At 39.7% G+C, this 26,589-nt stretch overlaps 4 protein-coding genes, 1 long non-coding RNA gene and 2 other non-coding genes across 8 annotated transcripts in view; 3 read left to right on the plus strand and 4 right to left on the minus strand.

The window, feature by feature from the left end:
- Positions 1 to 547: 547 nt before the first annotated feature.
- Positions 548 to 7,323, minus strand: ercc3 (excision repair cross-complementation group 3). Its single transcript, XM_023402860.2, has 15 exons — positions 7,160 to 7,323; positions 6,528 to 6,727; positions 6,172 to 6,408; positions 6,000 to 6,049; positions 5,770 to 5,905; positions 5,261 to 5,431; positions 4,559 to 4,763; positions 4,113 to 4,427; positions 3,778 to 3,962; positions 3,433 to 3,635; positions 3,235 to 3,331; positions 2,626 to 2,743; positions 2,386 to 2,504; positions 1,648 to 1,797; positions 548 to 1,509 (listed from the first exon to the last, which is right to left on the minus strand). The coding sequence occupies exons 1-15, from the start codon at positions 7,245 to 7,247 to the stop codon at positions 1,372 to 1,374; spliced, it is 2,412 nt and encodes an 803-aa protein (XP_023258628.1). The 5' UTR covers positions 7,248 to 7,323; the 3' UTR covers positions 548 to 1,371.
- Positions 7,324 to 7,962: 639 nt separating this feature from the next.
- Positions 7,963 to 10,557, plus strand: gpalpp1 (GPALPP motifs containing 1). The gene is made up of 7 exons (XM_023402841.2): positions 7,963 to 8,183; positions 8,304 to 8,430; positions 8,702 to 8,797; positions 8,920 to 9,178; positions 9,423 to 9,587; positions 9,688 to 9,789; positions 9,916 to 10,557. The coding sequence occupies exons 1-7, from the start codon at positions 8,099 to 8,101 to the stop codon at positions 10,132 to 10,134; spliced, it is 1,053 nt and encodes a 350-aa protein (XP_023258609.1). The 5' UTR covers positions 7,963 to 8,098; the 3' UTR covers positions 10,135 to 10,557.
- A 168-nt stretch (positions 10,558 to 10,725) lies between these two features.
- Positions 10,726 to 19,220, plus strand: gtf2f2a (general transcription factor IIF, polypeptide 2a). Of its 2 annotated transcripts, XM_023402857.2 has the most exons (9): positions 10,726 to 10,849; positions 11,835 to 11,908; positions 12,209 to 12,233; positions 12,486 to 12,624; positions 13,832 to 13,891; positions 16,846 to 16,927; positions 17,528 to 17,627; positions 17,955 to 18,098; positions 18,398 to 19,220. In XM_023402857.2, exons 1-9 carry the CDS (start codon positions 10,784 to 10,786, stop codon positions 18,518 to 18,520), a joined length of 813 nt encoding a protein of 270 aa, XP_023258625.1. In that variant the 5' UTR covers positions 10,726 to 10,783; the 3' UTR covers positions 18,521 to 19,220. The 2 variants fall into 2 exon arrangements, with proteins under 2 accessions (XP_023258625.1, XP_023258626.1); XM_023402858.2 differs by lacking the exon at positions 13,832 to 13,891.
- Positions 19,221 to 19,642: 422 nt separating this feature from the next.
- Positions 19,643 to 22,159, minus strand: LOC111652566 (uncharacterized). The gene is made up of 4 exons (XR_002760607.2): positions 22,011 to 22,159; positions 21,050 to 21,248; positions 20,650 to 20,748; positions 19,643 to 19,896 (listed from the first exon to the last, which is right to left on the minus strand). It is a non-coding gene; the product is annotated as an uncharacterized LOC111652566 (long non-coding RNA).
- On the minus strand, positions 20,344 to 20,476 carry LOC111652571 (small nucleolar RNA SNORA31). Its single transcript, XR_002760608.1, has one exon. It is a non-coding gene; the product is annotated as a small nucleolar RNA SNORA31 (small nucleolar RNA).
- LOC111652572 (small nucleolar RNA SNORA31) lies at positions 20,852 to 20,986 on the minus strand. The gene has a single exon (XR_002760609.1). It is a non-coding gene; the product is annotated as a small nucleolar RNA SNORA31 (small nucleolar RNA).
- Positions 22,160 to 22,937: 778 nt separating the features above from the next.
- The window catches only part of LOC111652561 (protein TANC1-like), a 32,882-nt gene continuing 29,230 nt past the window's right edge, over positions 22,938 to 26,589 (plus strand). Inside the window, exons 1-2 of the mRNA XM_023402852.2 lie at positions 22,938 to 23,045; positions 24,570 to 24,764. Of these exons, the coding sequence (XP_023258620.2) occupies positions 22,970 to 23,045; positions 24,570 to 24,764 (271 nt within the window). The 5' untranslated portion in view covers positions 22,938 to 22,969. The remainder of the gene's footprint in view (positions 23,046 to 24,569; positions 24,765 to 26,589) is intronic.

The following is a 26,589-nucleotide window of genomic DNA, read 5'->3' on the forward strand; positions in this document are numbered from 1 at the left end:
AGACCCCCCCAAACCGTCACCCCTCTCTATCCCCAGCTTATACTCATTCCAAGTCCCAAAAAAAAAAAAAAAGGCTCCAAGTATTCCCTCCATTCAGTCTTCAGGCATAATGCTATGTTTTCTTTACTCAGCCAAATTCAAATAAATTGGTGTACTGGGAAAGAAGATGTGATGTGTAGCCAGTGTTGACTGTTGCCACTATTAATTGCTGACAGGAACTGTTATTTTGTTTATTTAGGAGTTTGACATTCTTTTGTACCACTGTGGATAAAAGACTGATTTTAATAATCTTCAGTTCAGTTCAATTTCAGCCTCATGCAGTTACTCATGTATAAAACATAGAGCTTTCATTCTTTCATCATCTCTTCTTGTGAAATTTTATATTTTCTTAGTATGACACCTTTTGATTGTTGCAAAGTTTAACCAATTTCAAATGTAAAAAAAGAAATTCCAAAGACATTTTTTTTTACAAAAACACATTTTGCAACATTATAGAGAAGAAAATTCCAGACCAAAACTTATTAGTGAACACTAACACAGAGAACCATTAACAGATTTGTGATGTTTTAATGTGTAAAATGTAGCCACATTTACCAAAAGCTGTACTGACAGAAGTCCACTAAAAAATCATTTTCCTCCTCAAATATTTTTCTCAGTGAATCAACCACCAGCAGCAGATACAACGCAGATTATTCCATTCACTGTTAAATGACTGAGAGCTGATCTTTAGTTACTTCAAGCGCTAATTTGTATTAGCTTCTGTACCTGTATCTGACCCATACTACAGTAGCCATTTACTCTCATCTTACATGCAGACATCTGTGGCTGAAATTTACTGCAAACAGCCCTTAAGTGTTGTGTAATTTAGCTTGAATATCATAAACAACGCCTAATTTTGTTTCAGAGCAGGCCATGATTGGCGAGCTGCATCTCTGCAATGCAACACAGATATAAAAAATTACACAAAAGCAAACTTTTTTTTTTTCCAACAGTAGTTGACACTTGGACAGCATTTGCAATGTTTGTCAGATGTTTCACCTGCAAATGTTGTGCATGTAGGCGTTTGAGGTTCATCCCGCACCTACGGGCACCGTTCCCTGTATCCTTATCAGATATACCAGTTATAAAGGTCATTTCAACCAACATCACCAGCGGCTACCAGGAGGAAGCAATATTCAGTATATCTTCATTAACTTAAGAAAATATTCAGTTTCAGGTCATTGCTTTCTTCTCCAGACCAGCTGGACTACCTGAACCTGCTGCTAGTAGTCTGATGCTTAGCCTCAGTATACACTATTGTGCCCCAACTTCGTCCTATTGCCCTATTGCAACTGAAGAAGTCTTTAGGTGTCAGGGTCTGAGTCAGTGCATCTACTTTCTGAAGCGCTTGAACAGTGGATGAACGCTCTTGGCCAACGCAGAGGCTCTGCTGCTTCGGCTTTGATATTCCATGTAGACAGTGTCATCTGCACCTGACATGGAGCTCATGGTGCCTGCTCGCCTTGAGAACTGATGAAGAAGCAGGTAGGGATAAAAAATAAAATGAAAATAAAAAAAGCTGAGAATATTGTAATAGACAAGAGCACAGTTGCAAGCATGCAAAAGGCAATTACACATACATGTTCTAAGTTTGGCAATGGTACTCACCTGTGGTCGTGTGCCCACCTCCCCTGCCACCACTTCCTCCTCAGCATCCAGGTCTGAAGCAGCAAGGACCTTCTGAAGCAGCTGCTGTTGATCATCTCTGCTGGAGAACATTAAGTCCTCTTCCTCCATACCTGCCAACTTTGTGATGACCTGAGAAAGAAGAGGAACATGCCAACCTAAAAACAGTATTTGTTTATTTATGTTTGCAATTATGCAATTAATGCATTTTTGAATGTTGCTAAAACTTTTTTAAATTACTTCCTATTTCACTTTGTCATTCCATGTGAACACCTAATAAATTTGCGTAGATCTTTATCTACAGAAGAACAGGTGGAGCCTTCTTCTGATGTAAAATATCTCTGTGAGTGAAAGATGCTTTTTCTGAAACCAGTGACTTTTCTGGTTCACTCTTAGTTTTGTCCCTCCTATTGGCTGTTGCCAAAATCACTCTCAGATTTCACTGTTTGTGAATCTTGGATCACTTCACCCTATAATCTCAGCCAGACTTGATCTGATGAAACCAAACACTTCGGAATACATAATATCAGGTTCTGGTTAGCCTGGGGGAAGTGTATTGACAACAGCAAAAGAAAAAGGAAAATCCTATTTCTTTATTTAAATAAACTAAGCTTTTTCAAAATTGATACCATAATTAAATCAGGTTGCCCAAACCTAAGTGAAATGAACTTTTAGCCCATTTAGGTTATATGTCTAAATGTGACTTGTAAGAGAAACCACCTTAAAGCTGTATCCTTGGTCCACCAGGAACCTCTGCCTCTTGGTGGAGTAAGCCATCTCCTGTGTGTCCTGGGACACCAGTGAATAGAAGTACGCATTGTACTCCTCTGCTACCATTCCTAAATGGGCAGACAGGTGGGGTGAGAATAACTGTATTTGTCCATGGATGGAGAGAGATTAATGTCAGCATTTGTCATGTATGAGCAAACAATCCCAATTTTTTTTTTGTTTTGTTTGGACCTTTCTTGGCTCGTAAGACTCTCCCAAGCCTCTGGGCCTCCTGTCTGCGTGATCCACCGTGGGAAGAGATCTGGATCAAAACATTGGCTTCTGGCAAGTCAAATGAGGTGTCTCCAACCTGTTTGGTAGCAGAGATGTAGTACAAATTCACAGTCATGAAATAACAACACTGTATTACTGTGCAGGACAGCATGCATTTACATGCTTCTGATTTTCTCTTACACCAAGAATCTTTGACAATGTGCAAATAGGGGTTAATCTTTCATCTCACTCTTATCAAGCAATAAAATGTCAATCAGACTACTGAACTAATAAATAAGTAGCACACAGTCTGTGCAGATTACTAAAAGGATCAAAAAAAAAAAAAAAACATTAAAAAAATTGCATGTGCCATAACATGAATATTGACTGAATCTGATTTTTATCCAGTTATAACCGTGCATGTAAACACACTGATAGACAGAAAGAGCCCTTCTACAGAGAGGAGGCAAATGTTAGTTGTCTACAAATACTAGTGTCCCTCTTACTGCCCACCAGGGGGCACATGGTGGCTCAAGGAGCCCAGTCCACTTTACATGTAGTAAATCCTCCACAGATTGACTGGTTTACCTTGGAGATGAAAATGGTGTTGATCTTGGGGTTGTGTTTAAAGTTCTGTAAAATCTGCATACGTTCCCCCTGAGAGGTTGGACCATAGATGTAAGGCCTAAAGTCGACAAAGAGAGGACAATTGAAAACATTAAGAAATCTAATGTAAAAAGACAATTTACAGAAACAATTCAGTTGTTCCCACTGTAGATAACCTACTTGTTGAGGCGAATGGCGTATTCCTTCAAGGCAAACACGTTGTCAGCAAAGACAATGATCTTGTCATTGCGCCGCTCATGAAAACGAATGAGAAACTGGCAAGCACGGAACTTATTGGGGTTCATAGTATAGAGAAGGATGCGCTTCTTCGTCTTAATGGCCACATATTCTCTGTAAAACTCGGGAGACATCGGGCACCACACCTGGAGCACAGGCAATACATAGTTCAGACAGTGCACACTAATCACCTTCGACATTTAACACCCTCAAAATAAATAAGCCATGGTTTGCATCAAAACTGATGTTTATGTCCCTTATTTTCTAGTAGAATACTACAAGACTCACCTCTGCGCACTGGACTTTGGCAATGTAGCCATTGTTCTGCAGTTCCATCCAGTTGGCCTCGAACAGCTTAGGCCCAATTAGGAAGTTGAGGTCCACAATCTTGTCATCTTCCCTGACCAGCGTGGCAGTGAGCCCCAGTTTGCAGTGAGCCTGGACAATGGTCAGAACACGACGAAACATCTTGGCTACAGGGAAAACACAGAATCATTATGTGAGCATGTTGATTGATCTGCCAGATATGTGTCTATATCCCATTGTATCATTACATCAAAAATATTCGTAACAACACTGGAGGGTAATATTTCCTGGAAAACTAATATAGTGCAACAGCTCACCAGGGATAGTGTGCACCTCATCCAGGATAATGAGTCCCCACTCCTGGCTCCGCATCCACTCCATGACCCTCTCAGCCTCCCAGGAGCGCTTGGTGGTGTGACCCAGCATAGAATAGGTGCTGATGGCCACCGAGCAGCCGATGGGTTTGTCCTTGGCGTCGGAGGTGAAGCGGCAGATCAGAGAGTCATCAATAGTGGACCACATTTTGAATTGGGCCTTCCATTGCTCCACTGACACAGAGGAGTTACCCAACACCAGGCAGCGTTTACGCACCGTGCACGCCGCTGTCACGCCCACCAGCGATTTGCCAGCTCCTAGAAAAGCAATGGGGTAATAAAATAATTGAGACATACAAGCTTTCTAAACGAGATTTATGTTACAAACACGTGGTTTCCTTTGTGTTTTTTCACTCAGTGTTCTGTCTGCAGTAAACCAGCTGTCTCACCGCAGGGCAGCACGATGACCCCGGAACGAGCGCGTCCATTCCCAAACATCTTGCGCAGACTCTTTTCCTGGTAGGGCCGCAACACAGCAGTGGGCTTCAGGTCTATGTTGATGTCTGGGTTGACAGTATCATTGCGAAAGTCGTACTCTGCTAGGAGGGGGTACTCCAGCTGAATACAGCGCTTCTGTAGTTCTTCAATCATCTCCTACACCAGATTAGAGAAGAATAGTGAATAAAAATATGACTGAATTTGTTAAGCAAGGTATTTCATTTAAAATAAAATAAGAACACACAAACTGTGGCTTTAAGACACTAGTTATAAAATATACCGTCTATTGCACTGGTTTACCATATGGTTTAGTTTAATTGCAAATCACGCACACTCATTTTACAGTTGACCATTTTATAAAGCATTAGGCAGCCAGGTTTATCTGTGCAATATAAAAACCAGCATGAGGAACCACCATGAAATGCAACTGCCATTTTTTCAATATATTCTGACAATTTAAGCAATCACAAATAAGAAACAATATAAATCAATAATGACAATAACTGTTAGTTGCAGCCCAAGACAATAACGTTCAGAACTAAATGATGATTGATGATGATACTCCTGTAAAAAAATCTCAATTAAAACAGAAAATCTGTTTAAAGTCTGATTAAAAAATGGTCAGCAGTATTGTTAAGTATGTAGTAGTGTACCTGGCGAATCTCAAAGGACACAGTCTGAGTCTCCTCCTCCTCCTCCTCTTCTTTATCCATTTGCTCATAGTAGCTGAAAATGTCCTCGGGGACCTGCTGGGTTGAGGTTTGTCCCTCGCTGGGCTGCTGTGAGGTGGAAGTGCCTCCCTTTTCCTGACCAGACTTGGAGATCTGTCAGACAGACACACAGAGGGACATATGTTGCATGAATGACCGGGACAGCATGGCCAGCAGGAAATTCAGAGTTATTTTGTCTCATTATTGCTATTCAATTAGATGGTAGTATAATTTTATAATTTCCCTTGTGCCGTCAGTCTTGTTTTGTTAAAATACGTAAATAATCTTATATCTAAGAGTGACTATACGCAGGTTGAAAATCCTGGTTGTGCTGCTACCTAGCAGTAGCTGCATGATCTGTCCCCAGCATGTGAACTACAGCACATTACACTCAGATAATAAATCATTTTATATGTGTGTGTGCGAGTAAAAATAGACGCTGCATGATATACCGCTGACTTGCTGTGGATGACTTCAGTAATAAGCTCAGTGTCTGCTCCATCTGCAGTACGGAGACGACATTCACGGATCACGTTGTCCTGCAGAAGGCGCTGGATCACATCAGGGAAGGCACTCTCAACAAAATACCTAAGGGTAGACAGGCAGCACAGTTTAAAAAAGAGCACTGAAGTGATGATTAATGATGCAAAGATAGAAGGAATGCTTGATGAAATTACTTTACCTATTGTGCTTGAGCACCAGCTTGACTTTGCCATAGCTCACTGTGCAGAGCTGAGAGATAGAGAGGGATTAAATGCAGTGATGAAACAACCAAACCGTGCACACAACATTAAAAATAATACATTTGGAAGACATTTCCAATAACCCTTCCCTGCCTCAGTGCTCAGTCTGACCTTAATGAACTGCACAATTCCATCAGGTACAGATGTCTTGCTGAGTTTCTGCAGGTACTCCACAATATCAGAGGTCTGCAGCCCCACACTGACAGCTGCATACAGGGAGTAAGCCGTCAGCTTGTACTCATGGATGTGGTTAGGCCTGCACACTGGCTCTGCAATGGCCACCAAGAAATCCTGGGCGTACTTATACACTGGTGAGAAGGCTTCCAGAAAAATGTGTCCATCTGGAGCCTGGAGGAGAGAAGAATGAAATAAAAGAAAAGAACATGACAACAAAATACAAGAAAACATCCTTTGGAATATTGTTTTAATTTTTTAAACTGTCTCAAGTGAGTCCAAACATGTCTTACCACCCAGAGGGGCCGTGAAGAGTGATCATTCTTTAACAACATCTGAACACGGTAGTCTTTGGCTCCATACTCATCCAGTTTTGTACTGGACTCATCCACTTGTTTCCCTGCAGCAGCAGGTATGGCCTCCTGAGACTCGCCTCCCACCACCTCTTCTTCATCATCTTCCTCCTCATAGAAACGCTTTTTGGGCCTCTTCTCTGTAGCCGACCATAAGAGTTGGAAACCATTCTCAGTAATAAGATAATAATATATTAGTATAAATTCCCTTGTTTTAGGATTTAAACACCACTGATAAAATCAATGACTCTTTATAAATCAGTATATCCGTCCCTTTACTACAACTGCTCTGCTTAGTAACAATTTTTCCCTTTTGATACTATGTATGGCATTTTAACATTACACAGGTTCATGTCCATCTGTGTTTGTGTGTTAAAATGCGGCCAGAAAGTCTTTGAAGTATCATTTTTGCCATTTTAGGTGGTGTCTATCTCATCAGTTACACCCATATCTGTGAGTTTCAGTAAAACTTTTCCTCCAGGCACTCGAATTTTCATCTTTCAAATGGCCACGAAGTTAACGTTAGCTAATGGCTAGCTTGGTAGGTTAAAAACGCAACATCAACAACTCACCACGGTCTCCTTTATCCCTTTTACCCATCTTACAGACTTTTAAATAAGCAAATTCTTTCAAAAATGTCAGATTTATCTTCATAACCATCCATATGGCCTCCAGAACGTCTACAAAGATGGACTGAGGTGCGTGATGCTCTAGTTACGAGAAACCAGTACTATTGTTAAACAAGTTAAAGTATTACAGAAAATGACTTCCGGTAACCTTCATAATAAAAGACAATTGAGGAATATTAATTTGAGAAGTACTTTGAAAAACAGACTTAAGTTTACTTGAGTAAAAGAACGTATACAACACTGTAAAAATAATCCATTACAAGTAAAATTCATTGATTATTTTCTGAATTTATCAATTGATTATTTGTTACACAGTTACTCAAAGTAATCCAAAGTGACACCTCCACAATACCTGTTTTGTCCTACCAATAGTCCAAAACTCAAAATTATTAAAAAATAATTAAGACTATTAAAAGGAATAGCAGCAGAGAGAGAAGCTGAAGTTGAACATTTTTACATGAAAAATAACTTAAACAATTATCAGAGTAGTTACCAATTAATTTAATGAAATGAAAGGAAACAGAGGGTTTAGTTGCCAACTAAAATCTGAATGAAATATGTTCATTAAAAAAATAAGAAAAAAATAAAAAATAAGAAAATAACACGACCTGATACAATATAATGTATCAGATAAAACATGTTATTTATTCTGTTTTTTATTCTTGCAGCACAATTGCTGAGTTTCTGTTTTAGGGTGACTAACCTCAGGTAACTTGACAGACGCTACTGGAGCGTCAGTGTTTACTTCCTGTGTGAAAGGTGAAATTCCCCCTGCAAAGTTCCCTCGCACACTGTATTCCTTTGGCGAATTGGGCAGCTTTCTAACTTTATTAGAAATTACTGAAACTACGTGACTGAGGAAAGACTTCATCAGTGTCAAATATGTCGTCTGATAAACCAGTCGGACCTGCCTTGCCCCCGATGTTCAGAAAAGAGAGCGACGAAGACTCTGACAATGAAGAAGGATGTAAGTATGAAACCTAATATATTTTGCCAGAGACCCTTAGACATTCGTACATTAAATCCAACGTTGTATTAATCACCAACAGTTTTAGTTGTTTATTATTTTTCTTCCTGAACTCTGTAGTCGCTGGCCCGGCTCTGCCTCCGGGCTATAAACGGGGAGAACCGTCGAGCTCCTCAGATGAGAGTGAGCAGGAGGTGTCGGTCAAAAGAGCCAAGACAAAACACACACCTGGAGACAGACCTGCGGAGTAGGTTCACTAGTGAATTATAAATTACCACTTTCTGATAAGGCATTTTTTAAAAGGTTTTACAACTTGTAATCGATCTGTTGATGATTACTATATAATTAACTAATGCTTTATAGATCTGTTATAAACCATTAATAATAACAACTTTTGGGTTGCCAGGTTGTGAAAAACTAGCCATTGATAATGCCATTAATTACAACTTAAAACCACTTTATAAATTATGTCTTCTCAGAAAATGCTAATGAATTAGCAACATATGTCTTTTGAACAGGGTGGAGAAATCAAGGAAACAAGAAGAAGAAGATGATGGTTTCTTTGGACCAGCTCTCCCACCAGGATTTAAGAAACAACAGAGCTCACCAGAAAGGTGAGCAATTACGTTTTATAGTTTATTCCAGTGAAGTAGAAGAAGTGAATATAATTAGTTGAGGATAACAGTGTGGATAAACAGTCAATTATGGAAGCTGTAACTTCCTTGTGTTCCCGCAGGCCACCTGTGCTGGGACCAGCTTTACCTCCTGGGTTTCGCAGAGCAGCATACGATAATGATGATAATAATGATGGTGAAGATGGAGAGGGTTTCCCAGGGCCTGCCCTACCTCCAGGGTACCAGCCTGAGCCCTCCAGCAGTGAAGGAGAGGATGAGGATACAATTGGACCCATGCCAGCCAAGGGGCCTATAAAGGACTCTGTGGCTCAGGACTTTGAGCGCAGAGCACGAAAGATGAAAGAGAAGCTGACAGGAGATGTGAGTCCTCATTTGTTTCCCCCAGTTGTATCTGCATAGTCTCTGTACAAACTCTTCAGGTAAACATGTATGGATTCACCTCTCAACACAAAAGCATAAAATGAGCATAAAAGCACAGTAGCAATATTTACGTGACATATTTGGGGCTAGTTCTCCTCCTACTCCTGTTCTTTTTTTTTTGCCTTTTAAAGTTTTCTTCCTCTGCTGTCTGAATTCGATCCTGTGTGTGTTAATGTGTAAACAGAACACTCCTGAGGAGCTGACCAGAGAAACATGGATGACAGAGCTCCCACCAGAACTGCAGCACATTGGCTTAGGGGCTCGAACTTTCAAGAAGAGATCGGGTCCAGAGAACAAAGACCGCTCCATTTGGACAGACACACCAGCAGACAGGGAGCGCAAGGCCAGGGTAGTTAATGAAAAACAACTTATCTTTATTCTTATTCTTATTCATCTTCTTGCCTATATATTACACCCCTGTATTTCATGGGTCTATTCTTGACTAATAGGAACGCCTTGAGGGGAAGAAGAAGGGTGAGTCAGAGAAAGACAGTGTCCCTCATGTCTCCCACAAGGACTTGGAAATGGCAGAGAAAGTGTCTAAGTATAATGTAAGTGATATTACCTCATCATTCTTTTTTTCCTGAATGTCCCCAGATACAGTTAATGTCAGATGTAATGCACATTTTAAAAGTTCACATTAAACTCAAATTTCTCTACCCACTCCCTGTTATCAGGAGTCTAAACGTGCGGAGTCTCTGGTTAGTTTGCACACAAAGAAGATGAAGGAGAAAGCAAAGGAAAAGGCTGACAAACCAGTGGAGAGGAGACCGTTTGATCGGGATGAAGATCTGCAGGTGAATCGCTTTGATGAAGCACAGAAGCAGCGGCTACTGAAGAAATCTCAGGAACTCAACACACGGTTCTCCCACAGCAAGGACAAAATGTTCCTCTAACAAACTGTCAAAAGATAATGTGTCCAAATGTGCAGACCTCCAGCTACAGTTCAGCTAGTGAAATTTTCATAAAGCGTTTTCACGACATGGACTGTTTCTACAGATACTGATGTGTTACACAAATGGAGAATTTAATTTTGTGAAGAAAAAAAAACTAAATTGCTACAACAAATATTTCAAGCTGTTATAAAGCAGAAGCCAATGGCGCTAGCATTTTTCTAGGAGTGAGTATATTATGTATGAGTAAAACAATCCCTTTCTTAAACCTTTATTTGCCTTTATGTAAAACCTTTTGTACAGATTGCTGTAAAATGCATTGTTATGCTGCATACACCCCTTGTAGCTTTGCAGTCTTTCCAGTGTCCAGAAAACTGCTCTTCCTAATTATTTTATCTCAAGATGATTAAACTGTTTTTTTTTAAACCCATGTGTTATTTTTTCCGAGTATCTAAAGGTTTTGAAAAGTCTTTAAAAAAATCAGTTTCATAAAAGATGAACCCTGCAGAAGCCTTTTCTTACCAAAGAATATTTAATTTTGTGCGTCTCGAGGAACATGAAACTATTGTGGGCCTTCAGGGTTGCCATACTTTGTTTTGCGCATGCGTTTGGCGGTTGCATTGAGTACCTCTGAAAAGCATCGTCTTAAAACATGTCAGAGAAAGGAGAAGTTGATTTAACTGGTGCCAAGCAGAACACGGGTGTGTGGCTTGTAAAGGTGCGTACATAGCCCTTTTAATAGCGCTAGTTTATTGGGATATTTAAATTAGTTACCATTTTAAACAGCAGCAAAGGCTAAGAGACATGTAGCTTAGCGTCCCCCGGAACGAGCGAATGCGTTGTAGCTAACGCTGGCTAACTTAGCTAGCCACATCACAACTACTCAACATACAATTACGTTTTAATTATCAACACGCTATGTAACTTGATTTATCTAGAGCACAGCGTTTGGCAGCAGCTGAGGTCTGAAGAAAGTTGCACCTTCGATGGAAAAGTGTGTTGCAACTGTTAGTAGAGAACCGATAACACAGGCTAACACAAGTAAAGTAATGTGTTTGCATGAAGATGGCAAACATAGCTCCTACATTTACGATAATGCCACAGCGAAAGGTTTTTGTCATGGAAAAGTGGGAGACTTAGGTCTTTTGATTTAATTTCAGTTATTGAACCACCACAGGTCAGTATGAATTGGTATGTGAGGGTCATAAGCAGTTAGTCATGGTACTTAAATGGAAAAATTGACACTACTGTAATATCAATTACAATATAAATATTAGTATCAATTACAGTAGAGTCTTTATTGTGACATATTTATAGATGAGGTAGTATTTTACGACTTTCCTCGGAAAACCTTTAGCCTGAATGGCAAGGCAACTGAGTTTAATCGCCTGACCAAACATAGCTGCTTAACAGTAAACAAACACTGACTTAGACTGACTTATCTGAAGTGATCATTTGCTTCTAGAAACTGAAGTTGGCCAAACTGTATGAAACCTGCCTGGAGGATTCTTTAGTGCAAAATCTGTTCATGCAGAAAATGACAATATATGAGACGACTGTGTGTTTTTTTAGTTTAGGGAAATACTGTCAGTAATGTGATTCAGCTCATAATGTTAAAGATATCAGCCCAGTCAAAGTTATCCTTTGTTAATGTCCTTTATGAAAACAGCCCTCATAAAATATACCCGTCTTTCTCCATGCAGGTGCCCAAATATCTCTCTCAGCAATGGGCAAAAGCAACTGGCAGAGGAGAGGTCGGGAAACTCCGAATCTGCAAGTATGTGAAACAACTGAGCATCAGTAAAATAGTAGTAGTCAGCCTGCCAAGTTTAAGTTATTTATGAGTGTCTCTTTGTTTAAGGCAAGGGATGTAGTCAGTACACAACATGTTGTACATTTGGAAAGGGAAGAGAGAAAATTGAAATTCAGTGTGTGCTGATGAAGGATAAACTAGTGGTGAACTACAAGCAGTGGTTTGTTGTTATAGTTTTACCAATGCATTTCAGATGAATTTGAATGGCCTGTTATTGTTACCAATCAATTTATCCTAATTTTGTTCATTATTTTTATCTCCAAGGAAAGGGAACCAAGGAAAACCAGAGGTAAGCGATGTTTAAAAGAAGTGCAATTCATCCTGGTGATGGACATCACATCTCCCACAGACCATGCCATGTACAGTGCAATATCTGAATTTGTACTCACGTTGTGGGGTTGTTATGACTTTGCTCTCTCTCGAGATGATGTACACATGTAATACATACGCAGTAATTTATGACTGCCATCATTATGGTGTAGTGCAAATGCATTCTTCATTCTGAATTTTATTAATAACCGATGATGTCGCTTCTTTACAGGTCAGTTTCACTTTGAATGAAGAGCTGACTGTGATTCAGGGTATAGAAGACAAAACGGTGTCTGCGCCCCGAGACCACCCGTTCACCATGCAGTCAGTGGGAGGTCAGATGTTGGCAGTCTTCACAGAAAGTTCATCAGGTGAGTTTCTGTTTTCATCTTTCAGCTTAGCAAGAGGATGCTAAGTGTCTGCTTTATTAGTTTTCTGTGATATAAATGATCTGTTTGTACTAGAGCCCAGAGGTAAGTTCTGTCAGGTGGCGGAGGCGCCCATCCCATGCTACTCTTTGTACAGCTTGCTGTTGTCATGCACAGTTCTTCCCTTGCCTGTCCCTGCTCATCTCGTGTTTTGTGAATTTTCAGCACATTTTTCCTAGAGTGTGAAGTTGTCCACAGTTCTAACAGTGCACAAATGAGAAATGTACTGTACATAATGGACAAGTAAACACTCAATGGAAAATAGAAGAGAGCTGGTCTGTTGAAAATTTGTCTTCATCCAGTCTGATCTGTGTTTCTGTCTCTATAAGGGAATTTCAGCTTAAGCGTGTGATCACCTGTCACTCATTTGTCGTGGTTTGACCTTTTCAGTCTGCTACCAATCACCTCAGCAGATTGGGTATATGATCAGGCACAATGGCCCCATTTGGAATTAATTTAACATAGAGTAGATCAATATCGACGCAAATCATTCCTGAATTTGGAGTTGATTGAATTTGTGCATGGGTTTCTTTGGTTTGGTTTTAATTTCACCAGCCTTGTCTGCCCTCTGAATGTAATGAAGGCATTTTGTGGCTATGGGTGCTGGTGAGCTTGTGCTACTGTGCTTATTTTGGGACACCAATTTGTGTGTGTGTGTGTGTGTGTGTGTGTGTGTGTGTGTGTTAGGGCTGCACAGTTGAAAGTGTTTATTTTTTTTAGCCACAGGCATTTCAGAAGTCTGATATGTCTTGATATGAAATTTTCTTTTCCAATGGAGACCTGAATGGAAATACAGTAAAGTCTTCACTATTTAACTTAAAACTGTAGAAATGCTTTTGGTACCAAAGTGTTTTTTATGTAAAATATGTTATTTTATTAAATAATAAGTTCAGTATTTGTGCAGCCCTGTCATGGGTGTGTATTTTTGCTGGGACAGGGTATCTGTGCTCGCTTTTTGTAAGGGCATGCTTGCTTTGCTCATGCGCACGCGCGTGTACTCATCAGAGATTACACAGAGGAACTCTGTGTGATTAAACGTTTTCGTGTGCGACTAAACCCTGGGTGTGGTTCTTACTGTTCGATCCCCTCCTCCCTCCGTCTTCCATCCCCTGTATTTTCATGTTTACCATCCCTCCCTCCCTCCCTGTAGGCCAGTCAGAAGAGAGATCTGATGGCAGCAGCTCAGGTTCGGGGGCGGGGGCAGGTCCAGGTGAGTCCTCCGCGTTGCCAGCGAGTGACATAGTTCCACCATTGGGAATCAGACGCACTGTCAGTGTCAGTTTGTTTTTTTGTTTGTTTTTTTTAATAAATGGCGTTTGTAGTATCACAGTAGTAACCCACATACATGCTTTGGAAGATGCATGTATTGGTACCAAAACTCTAGACACCTTGACACCATGTAGTGCCCACTTTTGCCATGTGTCCTCTTCTCTTTATTAGCAAAATTGTACCATTCATATCAAGCGTCTGCACTTAGTTTGCACTGTCTTGACTGGTGTGATGGAAATGTGGTCAGACTGGGTTAAGACTGCGCTTGAGCACAGTGCTACCTGCTCGGTGTAATGGCTGTAATGTGATTTATGACGTGTTCGCAGATTGATATCTGACTCTCATAAATGGTAGTTTAGATCTACTCAATGTGCATCAGCAAAACGTCCTTCAAAACTACATATAACTAAGCTAAGACTCTGTGATGTGATCAAGTGGCATCTTCGGTGATGTGTTGTTAAAGAATTGGGCTTTTTTGTCTTTTACCTGCTCAGTGTATTTAAATCATTCATTCACTTAATTTTCTTTTTGATTGGTGAAAATTAGTAAAGCTGTTGTATTTAAGACAAACTGTCTAGGTCCTCAACTCCTACAGCCAGCGGACTCTTGCTTATCCTTAGAAGGCCAAAGCAACTACTGACTTTTGAATAGTTCATTTGCACTCTAAGCAAGTGTGAAAATCAACAGTAGTGTATTAACATGCATGTAAAGAAGCAGTATCAAAGAAACCACAGTAATCAGTTTTGAAAATGTTGCTTAGTTAAGGTTAGTTATGATCTCCATTCTGAGCCAGTAGCCGGCCATTGTGGCTGATTTGGAAACTGTCTTGGAAAAAATGGTTGTGTGACTTTTTGTTGTTGTTGTTGTTTGTTTTGTTTTTGTAGAAAAAAGAAATTCACTGACTGAATTATAATTAACTGTGGACATAATAATAGTAATACCATTGAATAATAGATGAACTTTTCACATTTGACTTGGTGTTATTATAATCAGATTGTGATGAGTAACAGAAACACCCTTGATTGCCCTGACATATTTCTTTCAACTTTAGGACAGAGCCTGGACCAAACTACACTGAACAAAAATATAAATGCAACACTTTTGTTTTTGCTCCCATTTTTCATGAGATGAACTCAAAGATCTAAAACATTTTTTATATCCACAAAATAACCATTTATCTCAAATATTGTTCACAAATCTGTCTAAATTTGTGATAGTGAGCACTTCTTTGCAGAGATAATCCATCCCACCTCACAGGTGTGGCATATCAAGATGCTGATTAGACAGCATGATTATTGCACAGGTGTGCCTTAGGCTGGCCACAATAAAAAGCCACTCTGAAACGTGCAATTTTGCTTTATTAGGGGGATCTGGGGGAGTCAGAAAACCAGTCAGTATCTGGTGTGACCATTTGCCTCACGCAGTGCAACACATCTCCTTCGCATAGAGTTGATCAGGTTGTTGATTGTGGCCTGTGGAATGTTGGTCCACTCCTCTTCAATGGCCGTACGAAGTTGCTGGATATTGGCAGGAACTGGAACATGCTGTCGTATACGCCGATCCAGAGCATCCCAAACATGCTCAATGGGTGACATGTCCGTTGAGTATGCTGGCCATGCAAGAACTGGGATGTTTTCAGCTTCCAGGAATTGTGTACAGATCCTTGCAACATGGGGCCGTGCATTATCATGCTGCAACATGAGGTGATGGTCGTGGATGAATGGCACAACAATGGGCCTCAGGATCTCGTCACGGTATCTCTGTGCATTCACAATGCCATCAATAAAATGCACCTGTGTTCGTTGACCATAACATACGCCTGCCCATACCATACGCCTGCCCATACCATAACCCCACCGCCACCATGGGCCACTTGATCCACAACATTGACATCAGAAAACCACTCACCCACACGATGCCCTGAACAGTGAAAACCGGGATTCATCCGTGAAGAGAACACCTCTCCAACGTGCCAGACGCCATCGAATGTGAGCATTTGCCCACTCAAGTCGGTTACGACGACGAACTGGAGTCAGGTCGAGACCCCGATGAGGACGACGAGCATGCAGATGAGCATCCCTGAGACAATTTTCTGACAGTTTGTGCAGAAATTCTTTGGTTATGCAAACCGATTGTTACAGCAGCTGTCCGAGTGGCTGGTCTCAGACGATCTTGGAGGTGAACATGCTGGATGTGGAGGTCCTGGGCTGGTGTGGTTACACGTGGTCTTCGGTTGTGAGGCCGGTTGGATGTACTGCCAAATTCTCTGAAACGCCTTTGGAGACGGCTTATGGTAGAGAAATGAACATTCAGTTCACGTGCAACAGCTCTGGTGGACATTCCTGCTGTCAGCATGCCAATTGCACCCTCCCTCAAAACTTGCGACATCTGTGGCATTGTGCTGTGTGATAAAACTGAACATTTTAGAGTGGCCTTTTATTGTGGCCAGCCTAAGGCACACCTGTGCAATAATCATGCTGTCTAATCAGCATCTTGATATGCCACACCTGTGAGGTGGGATGGATTATCTCTGCAAAGGAGAAGTGCTCACTATCACAGATTTAGACAGATTTGTGAACAATATTTGAGAGAAATTATTATTTTGTGGATATAGAAAATGTTTTAGATCTTTGAGTTCATCTCATGAAAAATGGGAGCAAAAACAAAAGTGTTGCATTTATATTTTGTTCAGTGTAGATTCATAAACTTGTAAACCCTTGTTTCTGGGGTGTTTTTTTATATTTTATTTTTATTTTTTACACATTGCACCATTGTTCACTAATAGTTTCGGCTTTCATCCTTTCTTTCTTTCTTACACACATGCAACCAGTCACCTTTCCTTCATTGAGACTTTAAGTAATTATTGAGGTTTTAATTAACTGTGCTCTTTTTCAGATAAAATAGCCTTGGAGGGAGTGGTGGTACAGAGAGCAGAGTGCAGACCTGCTGTTAGTGAAAGCTATATGAGACTAAAGAGGTGAGTATTTTTAAAATGGTGTGCAAACACAAGCTAGGGTTAAGAAACTGAACCTGCGTCCCATTTGCTATTTTAGCTGCATGAATGTAGATCATGTACTATGCTACATCTACATTATCATGTACAGTAGTATGCAAAAGTTTGGGCATTGCGCCCAGCCAGTTACATTAACTCCCATAAATGTCTGCCATGTTATAGTCTTTTTAGCCCAGTTTTGTTTACCTCATAGTCCAACATTTGTGTCACACCTATAAGTCTGGATAAAAAAATTCATCAGCGAGACTGTACTGTATGTAGACATCTTAATGTCATTGTTTCATCTCTGTTGCATGTTAAATCTTAATTACATCTATAAATAAAGGTAAACTGAGTAACTTGTATACATCTAAATATACAGCATAACCCCTTTTTATAATTTGAATAATTCAAGATTTAAAGGCACAATCTTTTTTAATTTAGTACTAATTGCAGAGCTATTGTATTACATTTAATTACATAATAGAAGTGTTCCTGTTATTATTCTTATTTCAGGTCACTTGGTGCACACAGTTTGTAATGTATTGTACTTGCCAATTAAAAATAATTTTCATTGTCTTACAGGTTACAAATAGAAGAGTCCTCTAAGCCAGCCAGGCTGTCACAACAGTTGGATAAAGCTGTCACCAGCAACTACAAACCTGTGGCCAACCATGCTTACAATGTAAGAAATAAATACAGGATACAGGATTTAGTAATCTGCTCAGTTATTTTCATCAAACTGTTTGTTGATGAGCTTGGGCAAGTATTTACCATAAATTTAAACGTCCATAGAAATACTGTTTCAAATTACTACAAATCATGAATATGTTATACTGCTGCTAAGCATATTGTTTGTTGCTGACCCTAAGGATGATGAATTTTCTATCTCAAGCAAATTTCTAGTCTTATCAATATGGACAGAAATGGAAATTAATCGGAGGAAAGACATATGCTTTCTTTAGAACATGATATGTAATACCTGACCACTGTTTGTTACTTTTTGCTGCAGCTTGAGTATGAGCGGAAAAAGAAGGAGGAGGGCAAGAGAGCAAGAGCTGACAAACAGCAGGTGTTGGACATGCTGTTTTCTGCTTTTGAGAAGCACCAGTACTACAACATCAAAGACCTGGTGGATATCACGAAACAGCCTGTGGTAAGACTAGCGGGCAACATGGGGGCTGTGGTTATAACACTATTAATACTGTCTGATTTCAAACAACACTGTTAGCCCTGGAAATTATATTCATGATGAATATGAGATTTAGTGTGACTTAAGTGCATAAAATGTGACTGATACTGCTTGTTACATCTTGTATCTGAAGTAGGTGTTGAAGCCTCTTATTTTGAGGAATGTTTACTATATGCAGGGCATGAACTTATTATACCCCTGATCCCCATACACTGAGTGAATTATATTAATCTTTTCTAATGTTTGGTCTATCCTTCTCCCAGAGTTACTTGAAGGAAATCTTGCGAGATATTGGCATCTACAATGTGAAGGGAACACACAAAAATACCTGGGAGCTCAAGCCAGAGTACCGACATTACCAAGGCGAGGAAAAGACTGACGAGTAGTTTCTGACCCTTTGAAAGGTCGATGCACCACCTCTTCATTTGACAGAGGTCACCCCCAGGTCGGGCCTTGGAGCTCACTCCTGATTTCCTTACAATCAGGTCACAAAACACACCAGATGATGAGGTCAAGCAAAGATTGAATTTTACAAGGAGAGGTTGTTGTATCTTCTTGTTATTTTGTAGGAGACAAAAAGGAGGGACAGTGGGAAACAACTTGAGGTTTATGCTCAAGTGCACACCATCATAGCTCCTGTAAGGCCTCAAGGTAAAAGCCCACTGGTATTTGACTTAGTTGTTTTGTTTGTCAGAGGCATAGGTTGTAGTATTTAATGAAGCAAAAGATGTGTTTATGAACTCTCGTTCTTGGCATTGAATTATTTTTCTAATGTTTTGACAAGTATATCCAGAGGGAAGGAGCTTAATGTTTAATGGATAAATGTTAACAAAGGAAAGATGTGACACTGGTAATGGCCCCTCACCACTGAACTGATGTGTTGAGGTTTCTTTTTCTACATGTGTAATGTTTTTTAGAAATACAAATTAACTGGTTTCCCCACCATGACTTGCAAAGACAAATTCTGCCTGAACTTGCATTGGCAAAATTTTAAAATCTACACCATTGCTGTTGTGTGTTATGTTAACTGTTAATTTTAAAGTGTTTTACATTTGATTGACTTATGCAATAAATGTTTCAATAGTACGTTTTTAAAAATCTTGACTTTGTAGTAGACTGGCATCAAGCCTAATGACTCCACACACAAAGCAGTACCACCAAACAGCCATAACAGCTTTCTTACAGCTAATCTGTTTTGTTTCATTTGGCTTAATTCTGAGTTTGAGCCCATTGTTGGCTTATTCTTTTACTACTGACATAATGTTTAAATGGCTTACCTTTTTAATGTTACACTGATCTGTACAATATTTATGTCTGTGGTTCTTAAGTCTGATGGCAGTAGCCATACTGACTGTAGAGTAGCTTAAAATGAAATTTGCTTCCACAGCTGTCGATAACTTGATAGTTCCCTAAAACTACTGATTGTAACTTTAACACTACCATACAGTGATTACAGTTTAAACACTATGTAGCCAGTTCAAACTTAAATTCACAAATGCTAAATGAGATGGGAGTCAAGAGCATTTATTACAAACAAAATAATGCCAGTTTGACACATCAGATGTACATGTATGCAGATTCATACTCCTTCAGTCTATTACATGACAGGCAGTGCTCCTGGCAGATGAAGACCTGCCAGTGATCAGATATGGCAAACAAAGTATGACAAATAGAAAAACATTTACTATTAACTTAGTTTGGCATCAGATGGAAGAGAAAAATGTTCCACTGTTCCATTCTCCATCAGCATCTTGCTTGTTACCTGCAAGAAAATTAAGAGCATTAACATCCAACACAGTAAACTAAGTAAAGTTTATTTATATAGCACTTTTTGCAGACACCAGTCCCATAAGAAAATCAAAATCAAAAGCATCAATGTCTCAAAGTCATACTGCATTGAATAGTTGTGCCTCGAGAGCTTAACAAGACTGGGTAAACAGTATTAAAAAAAAAAAAAAACGGTAAAATGCTTTTATAAGCTGCCTGATAAACACATTGAATGAATTCATGATGCATCTAGACGTTTTCACTAGACAGTTTCAGGGACTAAAACATTGTACGATGTACATGTATGTCTGTCTTGAAAGCAAGAGCAGTGTGCTGGAATCAACAAAGATCCAGTGGGGGAAAAAAAAAAAAAAAACAATCCACTAATCTATACTCACTAAATATAATTCACCTGTGAATCTGGACCATGTCCAATAACCTTGCATGTATTCCTCAATTCAATCTGTTCTGCTGTAGAATGTAGCAGTCAGAAAGCGCGAGGAAAGCTCAATTTAGCATCTCTATGCAAACCCAGAAGCCAATGTAGCTTGCTTCAGGTCTATCAGTGGATGCAAATTCTACCCCAGCTGAAGACAACACTCCAACATACCTAACTAGCATTTACTATACACTTCTTCACCTCATCTCCTTTCACTTACTGAATAGCTGTAATACTTAGTAATTACACTAAGGTTTCCTACCTTTGGATAAAAAGCACCTGCCAAATGAGTAAAAGTAATGTACTCACCTGTAAAGTATGAATTCTTGCAAAGACTGCTCTACAGTGTGTTGTAGCTGCTGTGATATGTTCTCTCTGGTTTCACATCCCCAATCTTAAACCACGAGACTGGAAAAGGGAGAAGCAGCCATTACCATTCAGGCTCTTTACAGAATAATGTCTGTAGTATGTGCACAGCTAAATTTAATATAAGTTTGTTACATTTCTTTTAATTTATCCTCCCCTCTTCAATCCGAGACGCCATAGAAATAGGCGGGCAGAAAGCGCAGGGACATTTAATGTTGCATCTGAAATATTAAAACCCAGGATCTCTCACACCAGAGAGCCCAGGCTGTCAAAGATGCAGCTTGTGACCAACAGTAAGACCTAAAACATACATCACCACAAAATTAGACATATTTTTACATACATTTTCCAACAGACTTGATGTGGATGGTAGAACTCCTCTTGTTGGAGCTGCTTTCTCACACCCAGTTTTTCGCAAGTAATTACAGTCCTCACAGACTGTGGTGTTTACTGAGACATTCTGCAGAAGTTCAAACACCACAACCATCATCATCCTCCTCCATCTGGCTCCACCACGTGTCCGACAAATGGCATATGATCCGCTAGGGGAAAAAAATGCAGGAGAAGAGGGATTATTGTTCAGTACTCCCTATATTGAGAAAATACTTTCTCAAACTCAATCTGTCATCACTGCACTTCACAAAGTAGGTTTCTAGTGGTGTAAAGCTGTATCTAACACAACAGCAAGTAAATCACATAAGATTACATCGAGGACAAGGGGTTAAAACAGGGAATAATTTAAAATCTAAATTATCCACAGCTGAAAGATAAAGTGACTTATGTATGAATCTTAAAGTGGAGAATTAATAAGCATATCTGCCATGGACTGGCCCAATAATTTCCTATCAGCCACTAATCTGCTGATTAAATCAATCAAACAATTCATTGATAAAATAATTTACTAACAAACACTGAAATACTTCAGTTCACCTCCTGAAATGGACAGATTGGAACTTCACTGTTGGCTTCAAAATTCAAGTCAGCATTAACATTAGCTGGAGGAGGGCATGGTAGCAATGTAGCATACCCGGTGGTATGCTAAAGTTTGTACCCCGTGTTTGTCCTACCGAACACCACTTTACGACCCTTTATGTGGCGACCCATGTAGCTAACTTAATCATTAATATTGCGAAGCTGGCAATTCCCAAAGCTGGTTATTTGAAAGGGATTCCGATAGTGATACAAAATGGCCCTAGTCAAGCTAGTACGCCCTAGTACACGTGTTCAGATTGAGGTTTAACACTAAAACTCTGCGTCGTTAACGTTAACTTGTTTCTCTTAACATAGCGACGTAATATACTTACAACAGATCATGTCGGTGGGCATGATTGAACCACTGAGGTTGTTTTGCATTATATATTGAAGACGGATTTCTAGCTCTTCCACTTCGGGTGTGGACAGTCAGTGAAAGGACCGATGAAGCTGGAGTTTCCAGATTAAATAGGTTATCAGCTTTGGCTCGTGGTCGCCCCCTTGAGGACGAAGAGGAAATTTTAGTTCACACTGTCGCCCCCTGTTGGAGATGGAGAGGACTCCTTTTTACCCTAATTTACAAAGTGCGCTGTAATAAGTTCTATCTGACCAGTTTCCTCATGATCCATTATGTAAAATAATCTTGTTTACATAAATACCCATAATTCCACTCGAGATGCCATATAAGGGCAAAATATTAATCTTACCTTTATCTAATGTATGACTTTGTAAAACGTTACACAGGCCTGACATACATAAGAAAACATCATTACGTCCAAATGAAATACACTATTTTTAGTAATTATTAATATGATATGCTAATACAGGATAGGCCTACATCAAATGAGGAATATAAGACACACGCGCATGTGCACGACGCGCGCAACCGCGTCTCCCTCTCTCACTCTGTGAATTGACTGAGGAGACGCAGCACTTCTTAATTGGACTCCGCGAGTTTAAATGGTCCACCATCGGCGTCCCGTGGATTTATGTGAAGGAATGCGATCATCAAAGAAGACTTAACGACAGGTAAATCTGGGCTTAATTTTGAGATGACATAATTTTTATGTGTGAACACCTTTATGTGCACTAATGATTGTGTAAAGAAATTACCGACAAAGACTGACTTGTCATTATGGTCTCAGAAAGCACCAATTAAAACTGCTTCTCCAACAGTTGAATTAAGAACTAACAGTTGGGGTAATGGTGCCTGAAATAATGTGTTCCTAATTTAAATTGACAATTTGCTTAGTCTTCCACAGGCGGTAGACAGTGACGCAACAGCCCAGCTATGTTCAGAGCAGTGTTTGGAAACAAGAAGGAGGGAGGTGGAAAACGTGGAGAAAAGAAGAGCCAGAGGCATCCAGGTAAGAACAACACCACTGAAACTACCTGTGTAACAAAACTGTGGCATGTCAGCTCAATAATAAGTCAATACTGCACCCTTGGGCATGTATCATGTATCTTGGTTGCCTTAATTACATCTTATCACTGTTTTTATCATCATAATGGAATGTACTTTCTTGTCCCTGATCACAAACATGTATAGGAGCAGCTTTATCTTATGATGTACACACAAGCTTTTGCATTATTTCATTCAGCTTCTCTTCTCTTGGGTGATATAAGTAGAGCCATTTCAATTAGCCTAATTCATCAGTGTGTTCTGTCCTTCACACAGTGTCCCGCTGCTTGCATTTAAAGTGTGTCAGGCGAAGTTAGAGTGGGTTAGGCAAACATGCCGACCTACTAAAAGCATACTGAATTTCAGAAGATTTTGTGAATGGTTTATAACTGAATGAGATTAATCTGTGAACTTGATATCTGCTGTAAACAATCTGAATGTTTCGTATAGCTGTCACTGTAGTGTGAATTGAAAGTTGTACTGAACACCTGGAAGATTTTCCTGTTGAAATTCAGTTGTTTGTATTTTTCACAGGATGAACTTGTCAACTTGCTGCAGTATAGAGGAGATTTCAGATTGCGCAGTGGAAATAGATGAACATAAGCAGAGCTCAGTATTAGAGCAACCATGTTGCTCATTAATATTTCATAATATGCTGCTCTGGGTAGCAAGAACATAGAGGAAGATAGATAACTGTGTGAGTCTCATTAAGATGGTATGGTATGTTTACAGTACATTGGTATGGCTCTGATCATATGCAGAGAGACATCACTTCCTCTTGAAAGATGATCATTAAAAGTTTTGAAGCAAAGAAGTGCTACCACTCCAACAGAGGCGATACCCCCATGGTTCCTGTAACACTTGGGGTAGTAGCAATCCTTTAAGAATTATGCAACAGCATATCATGTGAATTTGTAATATTATGCAGTGGACCTCTGAGTCCTTGTTTTGCTCATGGTAGTAACAGCAAAAACAGACTCTGTTTAGGCAGAAGAAAGTGAATGACTGAATTATACCACGGGGAAAACTACTGCAATCTGGTTTAACCAATATGCTGGAGGTGCCAGTGAGGTCTCTGTAACCACCTGGCTTTGGGAGTTCTCATGCATAATGTTTATCTGAGGACGCAAGATCAGGCTTAATGTCTGGACATGAAAATGATTGAAGTATTGAATTGAAAAATTATAAGTGTAGCCTCATTATTGAGTGTGATCCCATTCCTTTAAATAGATGTTCTAGCATTGCCAACTTTCCATTACCTCATTCAGCGATATGCCTCCAAGACAAGATATGTTCGCTCTGTCGCAGCCTTATGTGAGACATATTTTATACTGCTCTCTCTGTGTGATATGTTAAAGCTGCTGCACAACCACAGCTCTGTTGAATCAACTCTACCTTATTAACTACACTGAAGCTTTCTAAATAATGCTTCTTTAATCCTAACACCTGCCCATTCTCTAACTTTTCTCTACCCATCTTTTCCATGTAGGTGGTGAGGTGTACACTCACAGCACCTTGCAGAGAGGAGGCGGTGGACGTGCCAGACACTTCAAGGAACATGACAGCAGCTACACTGAAAAACTCAGGAGACTGACCAAGGGCGTGTCCATTTCTTTACCGTCCTCCCCTCTTCTCCCTCGCCAGGCCAACATAGTTCCTTCTCAGTCGTGCATCAAGTTTCCAGGTGGGTTAAACCTGAAATAGTAAGAATGATTGAAAAAACAAACAAAAAAAACCAAACAGAGCATGGTCTCAATGTGAACAGCTGAGAACGATAACAAGCTGTGCATAAGGGAATAGCGGCAAAAATAGGAGAATGCTTTCATGGGTTTGCCTTGATTAGCAGAGAGCTTCTGTGCGTTCAGCTGTTCCATACATGTGACAGCAAATACAAGAGCATACAGACTGTGCCCTCAGGGCCCAAAAACATGTGACAGATTGTCAGAGTAAATGATTGAACATGATACCTTAAGGCAAGGAACCCCAATTAGGTAGGTCAATTTAGAGATGTTATATTAGTAAAAAAATAAATAAAAATATTCCATAAAGTCGGGATCAAACCATTTGTGCTAAAATAAACTGCTTTAATAAGCATCACATGCACTGTAGGTATTAGATGTAGCCAATTAAGAGCGTTATGCTACTTTTACCTACACAAATAGCTTTGAATTGGGACGTCAACAGTCTAAAATGTATGCCATGCATTCCTCATTTGATTCCTGCAGGAAGCCAGTGTCACATGACATTTCCACTTCTATGATGATCTCTGAAGTCAACTGTGGAATAATCATGACAAAAAAGGGCTTCACAAAATGTATATATATATAATATATAGATATTTTATTGTTTTCATTTATTTTTTCCAAAAGTTTAACTCCATTCTCAGTGTATGTGCACAGGAGGTTTCATACTGGACCACAAATTTCAGCAGATGAATGTGAAACCAGCCTTTTGTGTGTCAAACCCTGCACATACACTTAAAAATCCGAATGAAGCAACAATTAAAACATGTTTTTGAGAAGAGGGGGACTTAAATAGCCTAAAATCTGTTTGGACTACGTTTAAAGAAAAAAAAAAAAGGATCAAATTTAGATGTTTCTTCGACGTACTTACTGCTTCATGAATATTTCATTATTTCACTAAAATAACCCTAAAATATCCCTGTGCAGATTACTATTTCATTATTCATCATGTTAAAACAGTAAAAATCACAAAGGTGTTATTAAGGTTTAGTGATATTTTTAATCACATAAAGTCTTGTAATTGGTGAAAGAAAAGAAAACAAACTCCATGTTTACCTGAGGTGCCTCACCTTAAAAGAAGCACTAGGTGGCAGTGTCCTGCAGCCATTCAGAAAAAAGGTGCTATTACATTTCACTGCATGCAGCACTGCCTTGTTTTTTCCCCAGTACACTGAAGCAACATTACAAGGAAAACTACAGCAAGTAAAAACAAAAAGTGTCATGAATTTCATTTCCTTGTTGGTCATGTAAAATTATAAACATTAAGCTGTCGCACAGAGTGTTTCCGAGCCTATCCACAGGCATGGTTCAAACACAGAATAACCTTGACTATAAAATACAGTGTTCGCAAACATCTCATCCTTGTGAATGATCTCCAGTCTTAAAGAATTTGCGCTTCCAAGAACCCTCAGATGTTCTTGCATAAATTGAGACACACCCACACACATTAATGTGAGTGAACCGCTGTCCCTGCCATCTTCACACAAACACACACACACACACACACACACACACACACTCACATTAGCAGTGTTAATACATTATAGATAAACACCCACGGTACAGTGAATATTGTACTGTTTGCATGCATGCCTCGCACTCTGTACATACTGCTTTATACTCCTGGGACACAATTCAAATTCTGCACCACAGATCTCATCTGGGGAGGCTTAATCTCTCTCTCTCTCTCTCTCTCTCTCTCTCTCTCTCTCTCTCTCGCTCTCTCACTTTCTTTCACATCCCTCCCTTTCTCCACCCTCAATCCCT

Source organism: Seriola lalandi, unplaced genomic scaffold (assembly GCF_002814215.2).
Source record: "Seriola lalandi dorsalis isolate HSWRI2012SDOR001 ecotype SW California unplaced genomic scaffold, Sedor1 jcf7180002054040, whole genome shotgun sequence".
NCBI lineage: Eukaryota > Metazoa > Chordata > Actinopteri > Carangiformes > Carangidae > Seriola > Seriola lalandi.